The following is a 17496-nucleotide window of genomic DNA, read 5'->3' as shown; positions in this document are numbered from 1 at the left end:
AAAACGGATACTAATGTCGTCGAATGCCTATGTCAATTCTAGAGCCAAAGAAGAAATCTTGAAAGAACAATCAAGAATCTATATGTCGGTATCCTGATGATAGACTTCGTTTGTTCTAGACAATTGAATAGTGACCATCAGTATACGTAGCATAACGAACATAGTGCGTATCCTTGCCTCTGTAGTCGCCAAGTGCTACACCGAACCCCTCTCCGTTGTTCATAACTCCCACCGGATACTGTGGCCGGAAGATTTCCCTATCAGGCTGGTAAGGTTTGAAGAACTGCAGCGTGTGCGCCTCTCTGATCAGTTCTTCTGGCACCAGGGTTCGGCCGTCCGGGCCCTTTCCCCCGCCCAGGTGCAGCTGCATGTACCGGGCCATGTCCACCGCGTTAGAGGCCACGCCTCCCGAAGGAGCAAGCAGCTTCGTGATTCTGAGGATTGGGATAAAACAACATCATCCATAGCACCAGAGCACGTACAGGACAAAGGATATGAAAACCGAAAGTTCTGCTGCAGAATCAAGGGCACATACCAGTGGGCCCAAAATCCTTGACCTTTGTCTTCCAAAGATCTACCCACATACCAAATATCATCATAATCCATCCAGATCAAGTTTTTTTTAGTTATGCTGACTACAAAATACGGAAACGCAGACACACAGACACACACACATACATAAACACACACATAAACACACACACACACGCGCGAGCGCACGCACACACACACACACACACTCGCACACACGCACATACGCACGCACGCACACTCACACGCGCGCACCACACACACAAACAGACCAAAAACTATACCTCCATTTTTCACGTCGTTAATCATAGTCGGGAGACCTCATACCTCTAGGAAATATTTCAATTATACAAATGACTTCAACATTTGCGCAATCTATGCAGAGTTATGTACACCTTTCACTAACTTACACATGTCATGAATATGAAATTCCTATCATTCATGACATTTTCATATCACAAACTAGAGTTCCACGACCTCATACCTTCGCCGACTGATGTTAGCCTTTTCGAGTGAATGCTTATCACTCAGTATGTAAATAAGGTCCTCGATTGCATGAATTTCAAGTGATCCTTTTCTCTACACAAAACACAGCATTAAAGTAAAATCTTAGAAAAGAGGGCCATTGTAGCATTTCCTCATTTATTATGTAAATGAGGCCATCATGATTTATGTCTGATAACGTCCACATTTGATTATCTCCCAAACGCCACAAGAATGAAATCCCATCATTAACCACTCTGGAATTATAGTATTTTGTCATAAATTATGCACATTAGGTATTCGTTTGCATAATTGATATCTATCAATATTCCTCTCTTTCTCGGTTACATGTCACGTGTTTGACTACAATGGAATGCAAGGGTTTGTATACTTTTTCACATCACAGATCCTGATTTGCATGATTCTTATACGATCATGTAAATCATCACTCAAACTATGTACATCCCTACAAATCATGACGATCCGTCATCACCTTCTTGAGTTACTAGTATTCTCTTTCAAAGTTTAAAACAAACCCATACCTATACCTACACGAGTTCTCCCAAGAGTTATAAAAATAATCACTGTAAGAATATTTTTGCTTAATTGGTATCATAACTTTTATCTTTACTACAGAAAATAAGGCAATTTGTTGGCAATGTATTTGCTTCAATTATGCCCATATTTTCATAGTCGACATATCAATCAGTTTTTATCAAACCTATACCTTCCAACAGGGAGAGCGTTAGATCGTAAGCCCGTGTGACCTCCCTGACCCCAAAACAGAGCCCTGCACCAGGCAAGTAAAGTATCACATGTGTCCTCCAGGGACGTCTCACAGGGAGCCTGCTCCGGTAAACTAGGTCACCTGTCAGTGCAATTTAACCTGAATAAATAGACTTAAAAATAGCAAATTGAAAGGGAATTGTAGACATTTCCTTATAAATTATGTAAATGAGGCCTTGTCATGCATGATTTTTGTCTGATATTGTTCACCTTTACTTAGCTTCCTAATGATACAAGAATGAAATTCCAATCATTATCTCCATGAAAAAATGGAGATATTGTTTTTGGTGTGTTTGTGTGTGTGTGTTTGTGTGTGTGTGTGTGTGTGTGTGTGTGTGTGTGTGTGTGTGTGTGTGTGTGTGTGTGTGTGTGTTTGTGTTTCTGGACTATTGTAGTCAGCATAACTCAAGAACCTCTGGATGGATTACGATGATATTTGGTATGTGGGCAGGTGTTGTGAAGCCGAAATTCAAGGTCGATTTTGGGCCCCCTGGTATGTGACCTTGGTACTGCAGCAGAACTTCCGTTTTTGTATCTTTTGACCTGGACGTGCTGTGGTCTTGATTTTTGGATGGCAGATAGCGTGTGATGCAATAAATAAAGTGGTGTAGGTTTGGGCCCCCTAGCAGCTTGCTCTAGAACTGCAGTGGCGTTATTGTGAAAATCTTCTAAGGAGAATAACTGAACAAAGGGACAACGGGTTTCCATCATATTTAGTATGCAGGTAGCATAGACATAGATGTACACAGTGATGTGCAAATTATGCTTATCGACACTTAATTTGCATAACTAATTAGGAAAATCTATATTTGCAGTATTTACCATTATAAGACTCAAATACATGTAACAAATGTGGTTTATGGGAGGTGGAGCATCAGCAGATACCAATTATGCAAATGAATTCATAACTTGCATAATTAATGCAAAAGTGCCATTATTCATCCAAGTGGAAAATGATAGGACTGACAATATTGCATCATGTCTAAGTTAGATAAAGGTGTTTATGACCAAGCATATATTATGTAAATGTGTAAGTCATTTGCATAAAAAGAATAGTTCATGGAGATATGAGGTCGCGGAACTCTTGTTTACTATTGTGGTATTTTCAATTAGTATTTTCTCATTAATTATGCAACATTGGTAGCTATTAGCATTATTGGTATCTATCGATACCTCTCTCTTTTTCAGCTATATATGTCACATGTTTGAGAGTCCTATTTTGAAAGGCAGCAGATTTATAAACTTTCCTTGCTAATTATGCAAATTAGCTCCTGATTTGCATAATGAATATTCAATTATGTAAATTATTAATCGAGCTATCTACATACCATAAATCAAGACGATCCGTTGACCATAAGTCTAGTTATTCATGTCCAAAGGTCAAAACAAATAAATTAAAAACACCCGCTGCAGCTCCAAACAAGCCGCTAGAGGGCCCAAACGTGCACAACTTACTTCATGTGGCATGGACTATCTACCACACAAAAATCATGATCGTAGCACTTGCAGAAAATTCGACCTCAAACTTTGAAGCTACACTGCAGTACCCAAAGTACCCGCTAGGAGGCCCATCATCGAACTTGACCTTCCCCTTTTAATAAATCTACCTATTCACTAAATATCATGCACAACCATCAACAGCTTCTCGAGTTATCCTGTCAACAAACAAACACGCATACATAAACAGCCCACTGCAGTACCGCAGGAAAATGCCAGGTGACCCATTTTTGAACTTGAGATTTGTTTTCACAATCTCTACGTACCCACCAAAAATTTTGCAGATCCATCATCAATACGTCGAGTTATGTTGTCTACATACAAACACACTAACAAAAAAAGTCCACTGGAGCACTTTAGGAAAACGCAAGGTTAACCATTTTCGAACTTGACCTTCGTTCCCACAACCGCCACTTACCTACCAAAAATCAGCAAGATCCGTCAAAGTTCTCTCGACTTATGATCTCGACATACATACGGACCCACTTCACAGCTGGCGTAACCGATAACATAACCTTACCGCGAATGCATACATTCCCGGCGAAGGTAACGAGTAAAACACAAACCTGTAAGACTCTCTATTGGCGGCAAGAGAATGTCCATTTTCGCTGTACGTCACGTAGTTCTGTGCAAAATTCGAGAAGTTGCCTTCTTCGAACGCATCTGCGACGAACGTGGTGTCATTCATTCCCAGAGGGAGGAAAATCCTTTCCCGTAACAGCTGTTCGAATGTCTTCCCGGCGAGCCTTTCGGCGACGTGTCCCGCCAGAGAGTAGAGGACGTTGTTGTAGTAGAAAGCCGTGCGGAAGGGACGGACCTCGGAGAAGTGACGGACCCTCCTGATGAATGAATAAATGGTTTATTAATTAATTTTCGATTGTAAACTCCGAGTACGATATAGAAAGAAATGTTCTTTTCAAATGTATTAATGAGAAATCCCCATAGTTTGAATATTCAAACGCAACGGATAAATTCATATTTCTGTTGCGTCTAGATAACCCTTGTATAAGAAACGTGATCTGTTCATACATCTACACATGTACAAAGAAGCGAGAAGAAGTTGACTTTACTAGATTAGCTTTGCTTATCACTTTCTTCTACCATGTATGTTTACACAATGTACTGTACATATTTCACTGTATATGTCACTTAGATGTTAGTTAGGTTTATGTTAAACGACCTGTATCTAGCCCCTCGGGGCACGAACACACAATAAAGGTCTTCATTCATTAATGATATTGTGTAACATGGCAGCTTAAAACTGAATGCCGCACACTGTACAGTATCTTATAAAACACAAGGAACATACAGTTGACGTCTTGGACATTATAAAAACAATTATTAAAAATACATTATCTTGCAATACAGATCGAACTAAACGGTAATTGAAGAAAACTAGTCTATTCCCACTGTGATTATTTGTTCTTAAGTAAACAAATTAAATAAGGCATTGGGTATTTCATGTAGCGGTTTGTTCTTCACTTAATATTTTTTTTTAGTTTCTTGCAGTTTCTAGTATTTCTGCCGTGGAGTTCCCCTACTTTAGGCGGCATGAGTGTATGTAGACACACACACAACAAAGTCTCAAACTAAGTCGGTTCTGCAGCAACAAAAACAGCTGATAGGGGGCGCAATACTAGACCAACTTCTCCCCGAAACCGATAGCTATATGCCAACCAGAACACGTGACCATAGCTTGTCCAGAAGAAAATATGCATAAATTCCCTTTTCGTTGGACTGGGGGAATTTTCAGTATTAATATACTGGCTGGGAGTCGGTCAGTCGGTAGCCAATAAGTCGTGAGATATTTGCAAGCGAGTCATTGACAAGTAGTCGTGAAATGGTTGAAACGTAGACGTCAAGGAATTCAGTCATGGCTTACTTCTGGGCCAGTGCAGTCCAGGAGAGATAACCTCCTTTGACAATAATTCGTTGCGTTACATACATCAGTCATTTCGTCTTAGACGGGAAGTAAATTTCTTGTGTTTTTCTAGTATTACTTGCTGCTGTGGCTTAAATAATCAAAAGAATCCGAAGTACCTTGCCAGCTCCGCCCTGTCTATGTCCATCCCAAACTGTAGTAAGCCCGCCGGAAACCTCTGAAGCCCCGTCCTGTGGGCAAGGACGTCGCGCAGAGTTGTTCTCTTCGTGAGAAATTCGTCTTGAAACCTGAAATCAGGCCCCAGTACGTCGACTATCGGCGTGTCCCATGTGACGTCATCTCTCTCAGCAAGGATGCTGGCTAAAAGGGTGGCCGTGAAGGACTTGGAAATGGACGCGACACCGAAGAGAGTCCTGTTGTCGACCGGGAGACCTTGGTTCAAGTCCCGTTTGCCGTACCCCTTGGAAAAAACGACATCACCGTTTTTCACGACTGAAACGGTTAGGCCTACAGGTTGTCTAGCCTCGCACGCCATGACTGTTTGAACAAAACTGTCCAAACCGACTAGGTCTTGCTCCAATGTTGCTGTGGCCGCCGATAAAAGGACCACAAGAAGTACAGAAGAAAGGACAAGGTTCGCCATAGTTCTACAGCACCGCAGCTACTATAACCAGTGTAACGACACCTGACAACTGTGAGAGAATGTCCAGCTCAGTTCCCCCTCGATGTCATTTGTTTATCTGACAGTGTCTGTAAAAAATAGCATGTCAATCTTTTTAAATCAACAATCTTGTCTTACGCTAGCCAGTGAATAAGAAAGGATTGGAGGATTTTTCATACCACCTTCAAAGACTTACCTATATGTACACGGCATGAAACCAGGGAGTCTTCTAGTTGCAGCCACAATTTATTAGAAAACTGGAGACATCAGAACAGGTTAGAAAACAGTGCGTGCAAAGAAAATAACATAGGGCAATGTGAACTTTGTGGCCGTGGCTAGCTAGATAGGGCCTGCATCATTTCATGTAACACCGGTACGTACCAACAGAAGAGACATAAACATATACAGAACTGTATCAGGACGCGACGTGCTGTTCTTAGCGCAGCGAGATCCCAAATGTGTCACATATCCGCCGTTACAACATGGATGCCAGTGTGGCTAGTTGGTGAAAATACTCTTATCAGTCGTCCAGGAAATCGTGACCTGGTCAGCGAAAGGCAAGGGAAAATATACTAAAGAATGCTTAGTAGATTATCGAGATGGTACCGAAATGATACATTTTCGTTTTTTAAGGTAGACTAAGAAGATTCTATTATCAACTCACGCACTGGTCTTGGACGGGTTGTCTTTTTTCTACTTCTTCTCCCGGTAATGTCCAGCGGCCGAAAAATCGGCCATCACAGAAATGTCCTTTTCACTGGTTGTCAGAAAAAAATCACATTTCTTTCAAACCATTTTGTGACGGTTTTAAGATGGCGACAATTAGATTTTACAGTTTGTCGAGTCGGATTCTAAAAGTGTGTGAATATGCAACTACCGGGTACTTTCCACCATGTAACTACATTTCGGGGTGAGGAGGCTGCAGTTCAGTGGACATCCGCTAGACGTCACTTCGAACCTGTTGTCAACCACATATAAACCAATTGCCTTGTAGATGCTTGGAGGCAAAACTTGATCCACCGTTCATACTTCTCCAGTGCTCCCTGATACAAGTTTCACGACCACATAAAGCTATACACCTTACAACAAGAAAGGAAAATACTCAAAACGACATCGCTATTGAATTACATTAGCCTGGATCAATCTATTCGTGTAATGTGGTAAATGAACGGGGTGCAGAGTACGAGTAACTGTAACGACACATCTTGTTTCCAAACCGTTTAGCACTGCGCGTCAAGCAAACTTCACCGTCAAGCAAACTTGCAGTAGTGTCGGGCACTCTGGAATATTCGCCTCCTACTTAAACTGTTGTCTGAATGCTGTAAATGAAATATAATATACAAATGTTTCACTTTATCTAGTAAAATTGTATTCTTAACTTCAAACTAGATACTCTGATAGATATCTAAAATTACAGTTTACATTGGATATTTGAGTTTTCTTTTTACACAACATGGCACGAAAAGTGGATTTTACCAAGGCGGTAAGTGCCCGGTAAGTCCGACAATAATAATAACATTTATTTTACATTCATGCCCTAACACGGGCTAAGTACAGGCATACAGATACAAAATACATGGTAACGTTCATATAATGACACTGACAGGATTTCTAATACTAATCTAAAACAATGGTTCTAAAGCTACTCTAATTCATAAGCTCGGCTTCTTCTCGTCTCTTTGTGATGTTAAGAATACCAGATTAACCTGGTATTATTGGTCGTTATAGGTAAGTACCAATACCAGACTTACCTGGCATTTATCACTATAGTAAATCCCTGTTTTGGTACAGTACACCAACCAGTGACTTCTTACCTGCTGACGCTGGTTGTGTAAAAAGAAAACGTCTATGTTCTACCAACCTCAAGAAATTATTTTCGGTACAGTTTACATTATCTTTCGTAGTTTAGCCCAAAGGTCAACGTTCGTTCGTACACAAATTTCTTTCCCACGCGGACCTAAAGCAAACCACTTCAGAACCAGTTTTTGCTGTAACATCGCCCCATACGGCAAGCTCCCCCTCAGCTCAGCTACAGGTGAATTGTACAGCAAACCTTCTCAAACAGGTAAGGCGCTACGTTTTACTCAAAGTGTTCCCCGCGGAGTCAAATCGTCTCTGGCTCGTGTCCAAAATTTTCTGCATGAAATGACGTCATTTGTTTGCGGACTATCCACAGTAACTCGAGTTAGCAGACTACGAACCTACAATGTGCGATATATACTGGTACCCTCCCTCCCACCCTAAACCTACGAGCGAACAAATTTGGTTCTTGTACTTTTGATAGCATACAGTATCATCTTGACTTAGTCTTCTATCGAACCATCCTAAAACTGTCTTCATGCCATCAACACATCGGTTCAGAGTTGTGGTTTGAAACCTTTTTACTCGAGTTCTTCCATTAGTCACTGACGAAAGCTTGAAGGCAGTGGAACCTGTTCATGTCTAGCCTGGATACCAGACCTTTCGCGCGATGCGATGATAAGCCTTTTTGGCCGGGGAAGACCTGGTAGTAGGGATAGAGTTAGCACCCGGGCGCGCTTGGCAGCCGAACCCTGATATCAATCGCGCTAGCGATAATTAGTGGGCCGTGTGCTATCTGTGGCGGCGGCGTGAGTTGCTTCCCCGGCCGAAGGATTAGCGCCAGGAGCGCGGTGGTCTGGCACCCAGGCTAGTTCATGTCTGAAACTGTTTCAAAATTGTATGCAGTTGCTTTCAACGTCACTATCATTTGGTGTGTCTTATTACCTGGATGTCTAACCTCAATCAACATAATGCTAAAAAATTTAATTTCTCAATTTTCCAATTAAAAGTACACAAATTCTATCTCTATTCATATTTCGTCTCTCCATATTATATGGTAAAAAAACAGCAAATAGTATATTCATTCACCAATCATAATTGAATTTAGTTGTTAAGGTCGATTGAAAGGCAAAAGCAAAATGGGACGAAACATAAATATGAATTTAAGGGACTTGATTAAAGTGAATTTTCGTCCAATTCTCTGTCATTACACTCATGGTAAAAACTACCATCATATTTTGCTGTGTCACACCAGCTTGTGACACCTACATCTCATAATTCCGCGTAGTCTCGCGAGACTATACTGTTATTCTCGCGAGATTTTCTTGTTTTCCTCGCGAGAATTCGTTGTTTTCCTCGCGAAACTGTTGTTCTTTTTCAGCAACACACTTTACAGTTTACATATTCCCACGGATCTATCAAGGGTCTTGTTTTTCTACATGGTGCTCTAATGAAAACAGAGTTTAGGGTGTCAGTGCCTCGCGAAAACAATTCTCAACAATGTCGCAAATGTCGGAAACAAAACACAATTTCGAAGCAAATTACTTGTATGTGTTTGAGGTTTAACTTTTTTTTACAGTAGGTGTCTCAGGGCGAGTGCCAGTGTTAAGTCGACGGCTATCAACTGAAGTTTATTAACATTTTTACCAAACATTGTGCCTGGCTGAATTCGCGAGCCGTAGCGAAGCCGCTTTGTACAACTACGTAACGAAGAAAGCGTCATGCTTCGTCCTCAGTCTGAGCTCGCCCGTTACTAAAAGAATTACACTATCAAAGAGGTTGAACATCCTTGGTATTAGAGACCTCCCATGGATGTATTTTCATTCAGAGTTTTCTCGTCTCTTGCAGTAACCATCATGTGGCGTCATCTGGTTGCCTGCGCTGTCATGGTGTCTATGGCTGCGGGGCTCTGCGAGATTTGGGAGGACTACAAGGAGTGTTTCGGTATGAGATACCCTTACGCCATGTTGATTTGATTATATGGATGATATCATGTTTAAGTATTCATATACTTGTACGTAGGTTAATCATTTTGTATCCCATTGTTTGCTGTTTGTATGTATAGTTGTCGCTGTACTTTTGTTGTGTCAATAAAGATTCCTTTTTGTATTATCTGGGAACCCCGAAACTGATTCGAGCGTCCAAAAAATGTTTTGGAAAAAAATCTGCCTTCACTATGAAATCTAGTAGGCGGTAGGGAATGATGGACAAAAGTAAACACACAGAGTATATACCGTATCATAAGTTCTTCTTTTTTTTCTTCACATTTTCTTCTTTTACTTTGAAATTTGCTTAGGCATACATTACTATCCGTTTTCCGATTTTCTTTCAGTTAACGGCATATAGTTGCTATATTGCAGCTGCTTTGTACGATTTATAGTGTGGTCTAAAACTTGGAGGGGGGAGACGAAAATTGATGTGCGCGGATGTCATCCATATAATCAAATCAACATGGCATTACATAGAACCACTACGTATTAGGCATATTCGTGGTGTATATGAACATAACACGGTTTAGAAAAATATACATGTGCATTTAATGTAATATGGACGACATAGAAAATATGGCGATTAGATATGAACGTATTTTGGAGTCCAGGCAGCAAAGAACATAATGTACTGTCCATGTTGGTATACCACTTTTTGAGTTGAATGTTCCGCAGAACCACCGAAAAAAAACACCCAGACATCCTCGCAATCTCATAACCCCACTTGTTGTCTTTACGTCCACTCGCTTCGATTAATGTGCATCTACTTTCCACAAATGCCAAAACTTTTGGTCGCATTGACATTGTGACTGTATTCGATTCTGATTTGATAAATTTAAAAGTTCTGAAAAGGTAAGGAAGTAAATAAACTGAAACTGAAACGTGTATATCATACGTTAAAGTGAAACTTCCACTGGTCGTGACAGAGGTGACAAAATGCAATGTACAGTACTTACAGGTTCACTGTGCCAGGGACTTCTTTTCCGTATCTCTTTTTGACAAGTATGATAAACAGTGGACCGCAGCTCAAAGCGTGCATGTCAGGTGAGCGACAACGGCCCGGATTCGAACTTACGACCTCTTTGTCTAAACCCATTGTCACCAACCACTCGAATACGCAGGCTACCACAATGTGTGCGTGTGTCCCGTCACCTGTCTCTTTCCTGATAGATAGACATGTATCTTGACACAGGTATGTCATTTGAAGAAGAGGAGGAGGGCTGGAGGAAAGCCGTCTTTGAGAAGAACAAGAAGCGCATCGAGACGCACAACGCCGAGGCGGATCTCGGGAAGCACACCTACTGGCTGGGCATCAACCACTTCACACATATGGTAGGGTCACAGGTCAACCACTTTCACTGACTGTGTGTACATGTGTTTGTCTATGTGTGTGTTTCTTTATGTGTGTGTGTGTGTGTGAGTGTGTGTGTGTGAGTGTGTGTGTGTGTGTGTGCATGCGTGCGCGCGCGCGCGCGTGTGTGTGTTTGTGTATGTGTCCCTAACGACTATCACTGAGATGGCTATTGATCCAGTATTTAAATTACGTCGGTCCCTGAATGTGTGTATGTTTGTGCGCACGCGTGTATGTGTGTGTGTACACACATGCACGGTTTATGCGCGTGTGTGTGTGTGTGGGGGGGGGGGGGTGCGTGTGCATGTGCATGTCTATGTGTGTGTTTGTTTGTGTGTGTGTGTGTGTGTATGTGTGTGTGTGTGTGTGTGTGTAAGAGAGAGTAGGACAGTGTGTGTGTCTTTGTATGTATGTATATGTGCATTTCTAATGCACAACAACAATCTCACATGGTATTCCTGACAACCTCTTTTTTCATAACTTCACAGACCGAAGACGAATTTTCTGCTACAGTCACCGGCGGCTGCCTTCGGGCGGACCGGGACGCCAGGTCGGCTGCCGACGGCGTGCACGAGTTCAACTCCAACTTTGCCGAGCTGCCTGCCGAGGTGGACTGGAGGAATAAGGGATATGTCACTCCAGTAAAGGACCAGGTAAGTAATACGTTGATGAATATTAGACATCCACGTAATAAGATACGCTAAAAATAGTTGCTCAGGCAACTGGATAGAATTTTGAAACAGTCAGACGGTTCAGACAGCATCGTGCTATCTTCAGTCAATGACGAGAGATAGTGGATGCTGTCTGAAACGTCTGACTGTTTCAACATTTTATCCTGTTGCCTGAGAAGCTATTTTGGCGCAGTTAAGTAATAGATTAAACTAGCACAATTAGCAGTTCAATCAATAATAGCACGGCAATAAGCGGTATGTCCAATGAGAGAAGGGCTGCCTGTCTGTCAAATATTTTCATTTTTAGATTTCATCATTTTGTATCTATTCGTGTTACAAAATGTATAAATCGATTTTATTCGTTTTGTCGGGGGTGGGTGGGACTATGGGGTCTGTCCAAATCACGTAACGTTACCTAGAACGTGATACATATACGGTAGATATATTGAAGAGTAGACCTTGTGTGAAAATTGATTAGTTAACAATAAGCCGTAGTCGTTCTTGCTCTCTTTCTGTTTTGTTTGATACCATCTGATTTTTTTTCTCTTTTAGGGTCAATGCGGCTCTTGTTGGGCATTTAGCACGGTGAGAATACTACGTTACTTTCACCTTTCACATTCTCATCATGGGGTTATCTAAGAATTAAGAAGTTCCGGAATTAGTCTGTTTGTCCGGAATTATAGTGCCGCCTACGCCGATGAAGCCATTGATATTTGAATGAGGTGAAGACCATTAAGAATGTTTCAATAGATAACTAAGTCGAGACAAGGTTGCATGCTAAAAAATCAATTAGTTCCTGTAGTTTAAGTACAGGAATTAAATAAATGTTGTTCGTCCGGGGAAGCGGGAGGGCATTATCCCAAGTGCCTGAAAGTTGAAGAATCTAAACCCTCTTCTTACTCAACTAACAAGAGTTCGGATACCTCATCTCTCCAAGAACTATTTTGATTATGCAAATGTCTGGAAACACAGACACAGAGACACACCCAAAACTATATGTCCACTTTACATGGAGTCAATTAACCTTGTAGGAAACACTCATCAATATATGTTATCTATAGTGTCGCCTGTTTTCTGTACGACACAGACCGGTTCTCTGGAGGGTCAGTGGTTCAGTAAGACCGGCAGGTTGGTTCCCCTGAGCGAACAGAACCTGGTGGACTGCTCCGGAGCGTACGGAAACCTCGGCTGTCAGGGCGGGCTGATGGACGACGCCTTCAGCTACATCCGGGACAACGGTGGCGTCGACACGGAGGCGTCTTACCCCTACACAGGAAGGGTAAGGACTCTTCATAGCCATAGACGGTGTATCACTAAAGAATGTCTAGACGTTAAAAATTATTCTAATGAGGGTAAAAGCTCTAGATCCCATACCATACACTCTTGTATCAGGTAGATCTAAGCCTTATAGAACTGTAGTTAAGTACCAGTAACGTAGATGCCATACTTTGCACCTTGTACAATTGTTGTGCGATAAAGTTATATCATCACCAGCATGGTAAATGAATTCGGTCCCAATTTGAACAAAGAGGGGCCACGGCCCCACGCCTGGTAGTTCACGGGGTGTTGAAATTTTGGGCGTGACCCCTACGTGGCCTCGTTGGACACCCTGCGGTTGCCGGGCTATTTTTGGCCCCGGCCGCGATCCCGAATCCAGTCATGATAAATTGAACGCGAGACCCGGAAACAAATAGTGATAAAGGAACATGCATGCCAGGGACTAGAATATTAACTTACATTTAATGATACAATGCATAGATATATATCGTGGGCGAGCGATTGTCTGAATGCATACGTATGATTCCATTTTCTGTTATGATATTCTTTTCAACTATAATGATTTTATTTCAATCCGACAGAATGGACCATGCAGGTTCAACAAGACGAACGTTGGTGCCACGGATACGGGGTTCATCGACATTCCTTCAGGTAACGAAACCGCCCTGATGCACGCTGTAGCTACGGTCGGCCCGGTCTCAGTCGCCATCGACGCCGGTCACTCGTCCATTCAGTTCTACCACCAAGGTAGGCATTATCCTTCAACTTTTGTGTATTCCGTGTTCGTGTCGGTAGATCATAGAAACTTTATTTCTACTTGTATATTTTCGCCCTGGAATGATGATGATGATCTATCTATTCAAAACCTATAGCTAGTAGACTTAAATGCGCAGGATTAGGCTTACGCCTCCCTGAATTGTGTACAGTTTGGTTCAGTGGGTAGCAATAGCATTAAACAATTGCACAGCAAATTATTTAAATTGTTCGAGTATAGAGTGTAAGTACTGGTATGCTCTAGACGTTATGTGAGAGGTCAGAAGATCTTTGAATGTGTGGAAACGCTTGAGCTATGATTGACTGATATGCAAATAGTAATACCAACATGGCGGTAGACACATGAAAACGTATCTTTAGAGACACACTTGTTTTTTTTTATACAACGGTTGGGATGACTTCATTCCCAACGAAACATTCCGTCGCAGAACTAACCAACTGCCGGTTAGTTGTAAAATCACCAAGCAACAGATGATCTTCCTGGGTCACGTCTCCAGGGCGGTTCCTACTCAGGACGTCATCAAACTGATATCATCGGAACCCAACCCGTCATGGAAGCGACCTAGAGGTCGCCCTAGAGGAAGATGGGAAGACCAGATCTTCAACACGCTCCAGGGGCTAGGGATCACCAGAACCGACTGGAGGGCCTATGCCGAGAGCAGACCAGCCTGGCGAGCCCTATGCACGTCTGTAGCCGCCATGCATCAGACACTGATGCCTGCGAATGATTGATTGATTGTAGAAAACGTTTTTTTTTTGCCCTCTAGGCGTATACGACGAGCCATCCTGTAGCAGTACTCACCTGGACCATGGCGTGCTGGCAGTTGGCTATGGTACCTACAATAGCAAAGCCTACTGGCTTGTCAAGAACAGGTATGCTTAATGTCTTATCTCAACAAGATCACATACCAGGGGGCCCAAAATCGACCTTGACCTTGGTCCTCCCAACACCTACTCACATACCAACTATCATCATAATCCATCCGGAGGTTTTTGAGTTATGCTGACTACAGCAATCCGGAAACACAAACACACAGACAGGCAGATAGACAGACGGACAAATACACAACCAAAACAACATCTTCATTTGTCGACATGGAGATGACGCCCAGACATGTGTAGGTACAGTCATGACTCATGAGTCACCATTTCATGCATGTCTACAACATTGTATCTATCTGCAGCAAAAAGTCTACCATCTCTGACTTTCTTGTTTGTGTTTATTGTTTATTGTTTGTTGCAGCTGGAACACAACCTGGGGTGATGGCGGTTACATCATGATGGCCCGTAACAAGAACAACCAATGCGGCATTGCCACCCAGGCCAGCTACCCTCGGGTCTGAGCACTACCGAGGGTGCTCCTCCCCAAATGGCCTTGGGTTTTTTCTCAAAGGAAACCCAAGCAATATCAGGGTCCGGATTTTGAAAGTCAATTTATTTAGTCATTTCTATACATGATTAGTTCAAACAACACTTTTATAAAGTATAGCAACGTCCATAATGCAAAAATACGACGTTGTTGTGATGTAAGAACTCGTGGCCTGAGTTTTTGAAGGCTCGCGAAACTAAGGGGGTCATCGCACGGCACGATTTTGCGCAGTTTTAAAATCCTTAAAGTATGAAGTCGTTACGCAAGTGTGCTAAACAATGCTAGTAAAAGTCACTACCATATAGATTTCAGCCTTTTTTTTATTTCCATTTTTTTGCCCTATTATTGCTTTGGTTGCCTTTAAGTTTGAATTCAATGCTCTTTTAAAAGCTTTGGAAGACTGAAGTAGCCGTTTGGCACCCCATTCTCTACTTATCACAGAGTTAGACAGCAGGGAGATGGTTAAATCTACCTTTACTTAACATAGGCAGAGCTAATGTCTTTAAATGACAAAAATTAGTCAACAATGACACAACGAAGAAAGCAACGATTTAATCAAATTACAATGACTTGCTAATTGAGTAAGTTGACAATGATAGAATCAAATTAGTAATGGTACAATTAAGTTAGCTAGGACACAATACAGTTACTGAAGAAACATTCAAGTTATCAATGCTTAAGTCAGCAATGGCATAATCATGTCAGCAACGACACAGTTAAGTTCGTAATACTGCAATCAAGTTTCCAATTTAACAGTTACCTTAGCAACAATAGATTAAGTTAGCAATGACACGTTTAAAGTTAGCAATGGCAATTAAGTTAGCGATGATACAATTAAGTTAGCGATGATATAATTAAGTTAACATTGACACAATTAAGTTAGTAATGAAACAATGTATCAAGTTAGCAATGACATGATTAAGTTAGCAATTACAGGATCAAAGTAGCCATGGCGCAACCAAGTAATCAAGAGCACATTTTCGATAACCATGTGACACAGGTTAGCAATGACGTCATAATGGCATGATTGAGTTAGCGACAATGTAATCAAGTTAGTAATAATACTACTAAGTTAGCAAAGACAAGGTTAAGCTAGTAATGACACAATGAAGTTAGCGATGACACAAATTAGCTAAAGATATTACGCCATTTCCTGCAGAAGTCCGAAAAAAGTATCCAATAATTTGTCATTATCTTTATTTTCTTTATCAGTAGAATAAATGCAATAAAATGCTTTAACGCACTACTGGGTGTGATATTATTTTACTAGATCATATATGTCCAAGAAGGTATATAATATCAACATTATAACTTCCAATATACCTCCACACTAACAAGACTGGGATATAACGAGGATGGAAAATGGCGTTAAGCTAGATCCAAAGTTTTCAAATCTTACGACAGGGATTCTTTACAGACTTGATCATCTGTACCTGTATTCTAGCCTGGGTGCTAATTTTCTAAATTTTTTAGGGTAGCGAGTGTAGGAGCCCCGGTAGAAATAGGATGGTACCCAGTTTAAATTCAAGCTTTGCACTTGAAAAAACAACAACTAAATGTTGTTCTCAAAGGCCGGCTATGTTGGTACCATTATTTCTTCGTGTACAAGAGCTTTCTACCATTCGAATTTGGTGATCGTAGCTTCTTCAGAGCAAAGACACACGAACGCTAACAAAACATGGACCTCTGGCGAACTAACAGTGAATTTGAAAATGTATCAAATGTTGCCAGGTATATTTCTAGTTCAAACCTTCTAAGGAAAAAACAAAGCAAATATGTACTGAGCGCGCATTTATAAAGCTCGGCGACACAATATTATCGTTTCACAGCAACTGTATGATATAATGGCGATTGGATAATGTACATTCGGTCTCATGTGTTTCAAAACAATAGGGCTTTAGAGCTTATAACACACAAGTAAACTGTCTATAATAAAAAAGGCAACGGCTTAACAACAGCAAGTTAATAGATAAAATGCATTAGTAGGCCAAAGCTTTTCCAAATTGTTCGCTATCATAGTAAAATGATTTGTCTTCCCTTAATGACTTTTTGATATGTAAGTGCGTGTCAGTCAATACACTGTGCGCAGTGCGTCAGAGATATAAACTGCGTGTATTGTTAGTGTGCTACTGGGGGCATTAGTGTTGAATAGGTGTCCTTGACTGTTTCAACCCGACTTAGTTTATAATGGCCCGGACACATTTTTGGACGATACGCTTTCGACGGTAGATTGAGGGCAACCGTGGTGCAGATGTGGATGTGACCTTTTAACGAACTCGTTCAGTGCAAGGCCGTAGGAGGCCACTCATCTGAGCACTGCCACTGAACTTGCTGTTACTGTAGCAGCATATCTTCACTCTTGGTCAGAAACACCAATGCTGGAGACAAGCATGACTTCACTGACCCATTAGGAGAAGCAGGTTTA

The 17496-nt window shown here is 41.5% G+C and overlaps 2 protein-coding genes across 2 annotated transcripts; one reads left to right on the top strand and one right to left on the bottom strand.

Annotated features, from left to right (window-relative positions):
* Positions 1-115: 115 nt before the first annotated feature.
* LOC136420246 (gigasin-6-like) lies at positions 116-5886 on the bottom strand. The gene is made up of 3 exons (XM_066410921.1): positions 5338-5886; positions 3864-4136; positions 116-434 (listed from the first exon to the last, which is right to left on the bottom strand). The coding sequence occupies exons 1-3, from the start codon at positions 5820-5822 to the stop codon at positions 116-118; spliced, it is 1077 nt and encodes a 358-aa protein (XP_066267018.1). The 5' UTR covers positions 5823-5886.
* Positions 5887-7799: 1913 nt separating this feature from the next.
* LOC136429603 (procathepsin L-like) lies at positions 7800-16314 on the top strand. The gene is made up of 9 exons (XM_066419460.1): positions 7800-7905; positions 9489-9584; positions 10821-10960; positions 11468-11632; positions 12203-12235; positions 12738-12929; positions 13510-13675; positions 14470-14575; positions 14946-16314. The coding sequence occupies exons 2-9, from the start codon at positions 9497-9499 to the stop codon at positions 15043-15045; spliced, it is 990 nt and encodes a 329-aa protein (XP_066275557.1). The 5' UTR covers positions 7800-7905; positions 9489-9496; the 3' UTR covers positions 15046-16314.
* Positions 16315-17496: the final 1182 nt, after the last annotated feature.

The sequence above is a fragment of the Branchiostoma lanceolatum genome, chromosome 1, assembly GCF_035083965.1.
Source record: "Branchiostoma lanceolatum isolate klBraLanc5 chromosome 1, klBraLanc5.hap2, whole genome shotgun sequence".
NCBI lineage: Eukaryota > Metazoa > Chordata > Leptocardii > Amphioxiformes > Branchiostomatidae > Branchiostoma > Branchiostoma lanceolatum.
This window is presented reverse-complemented; position numbering and strand designations above follow the sequence as displayed.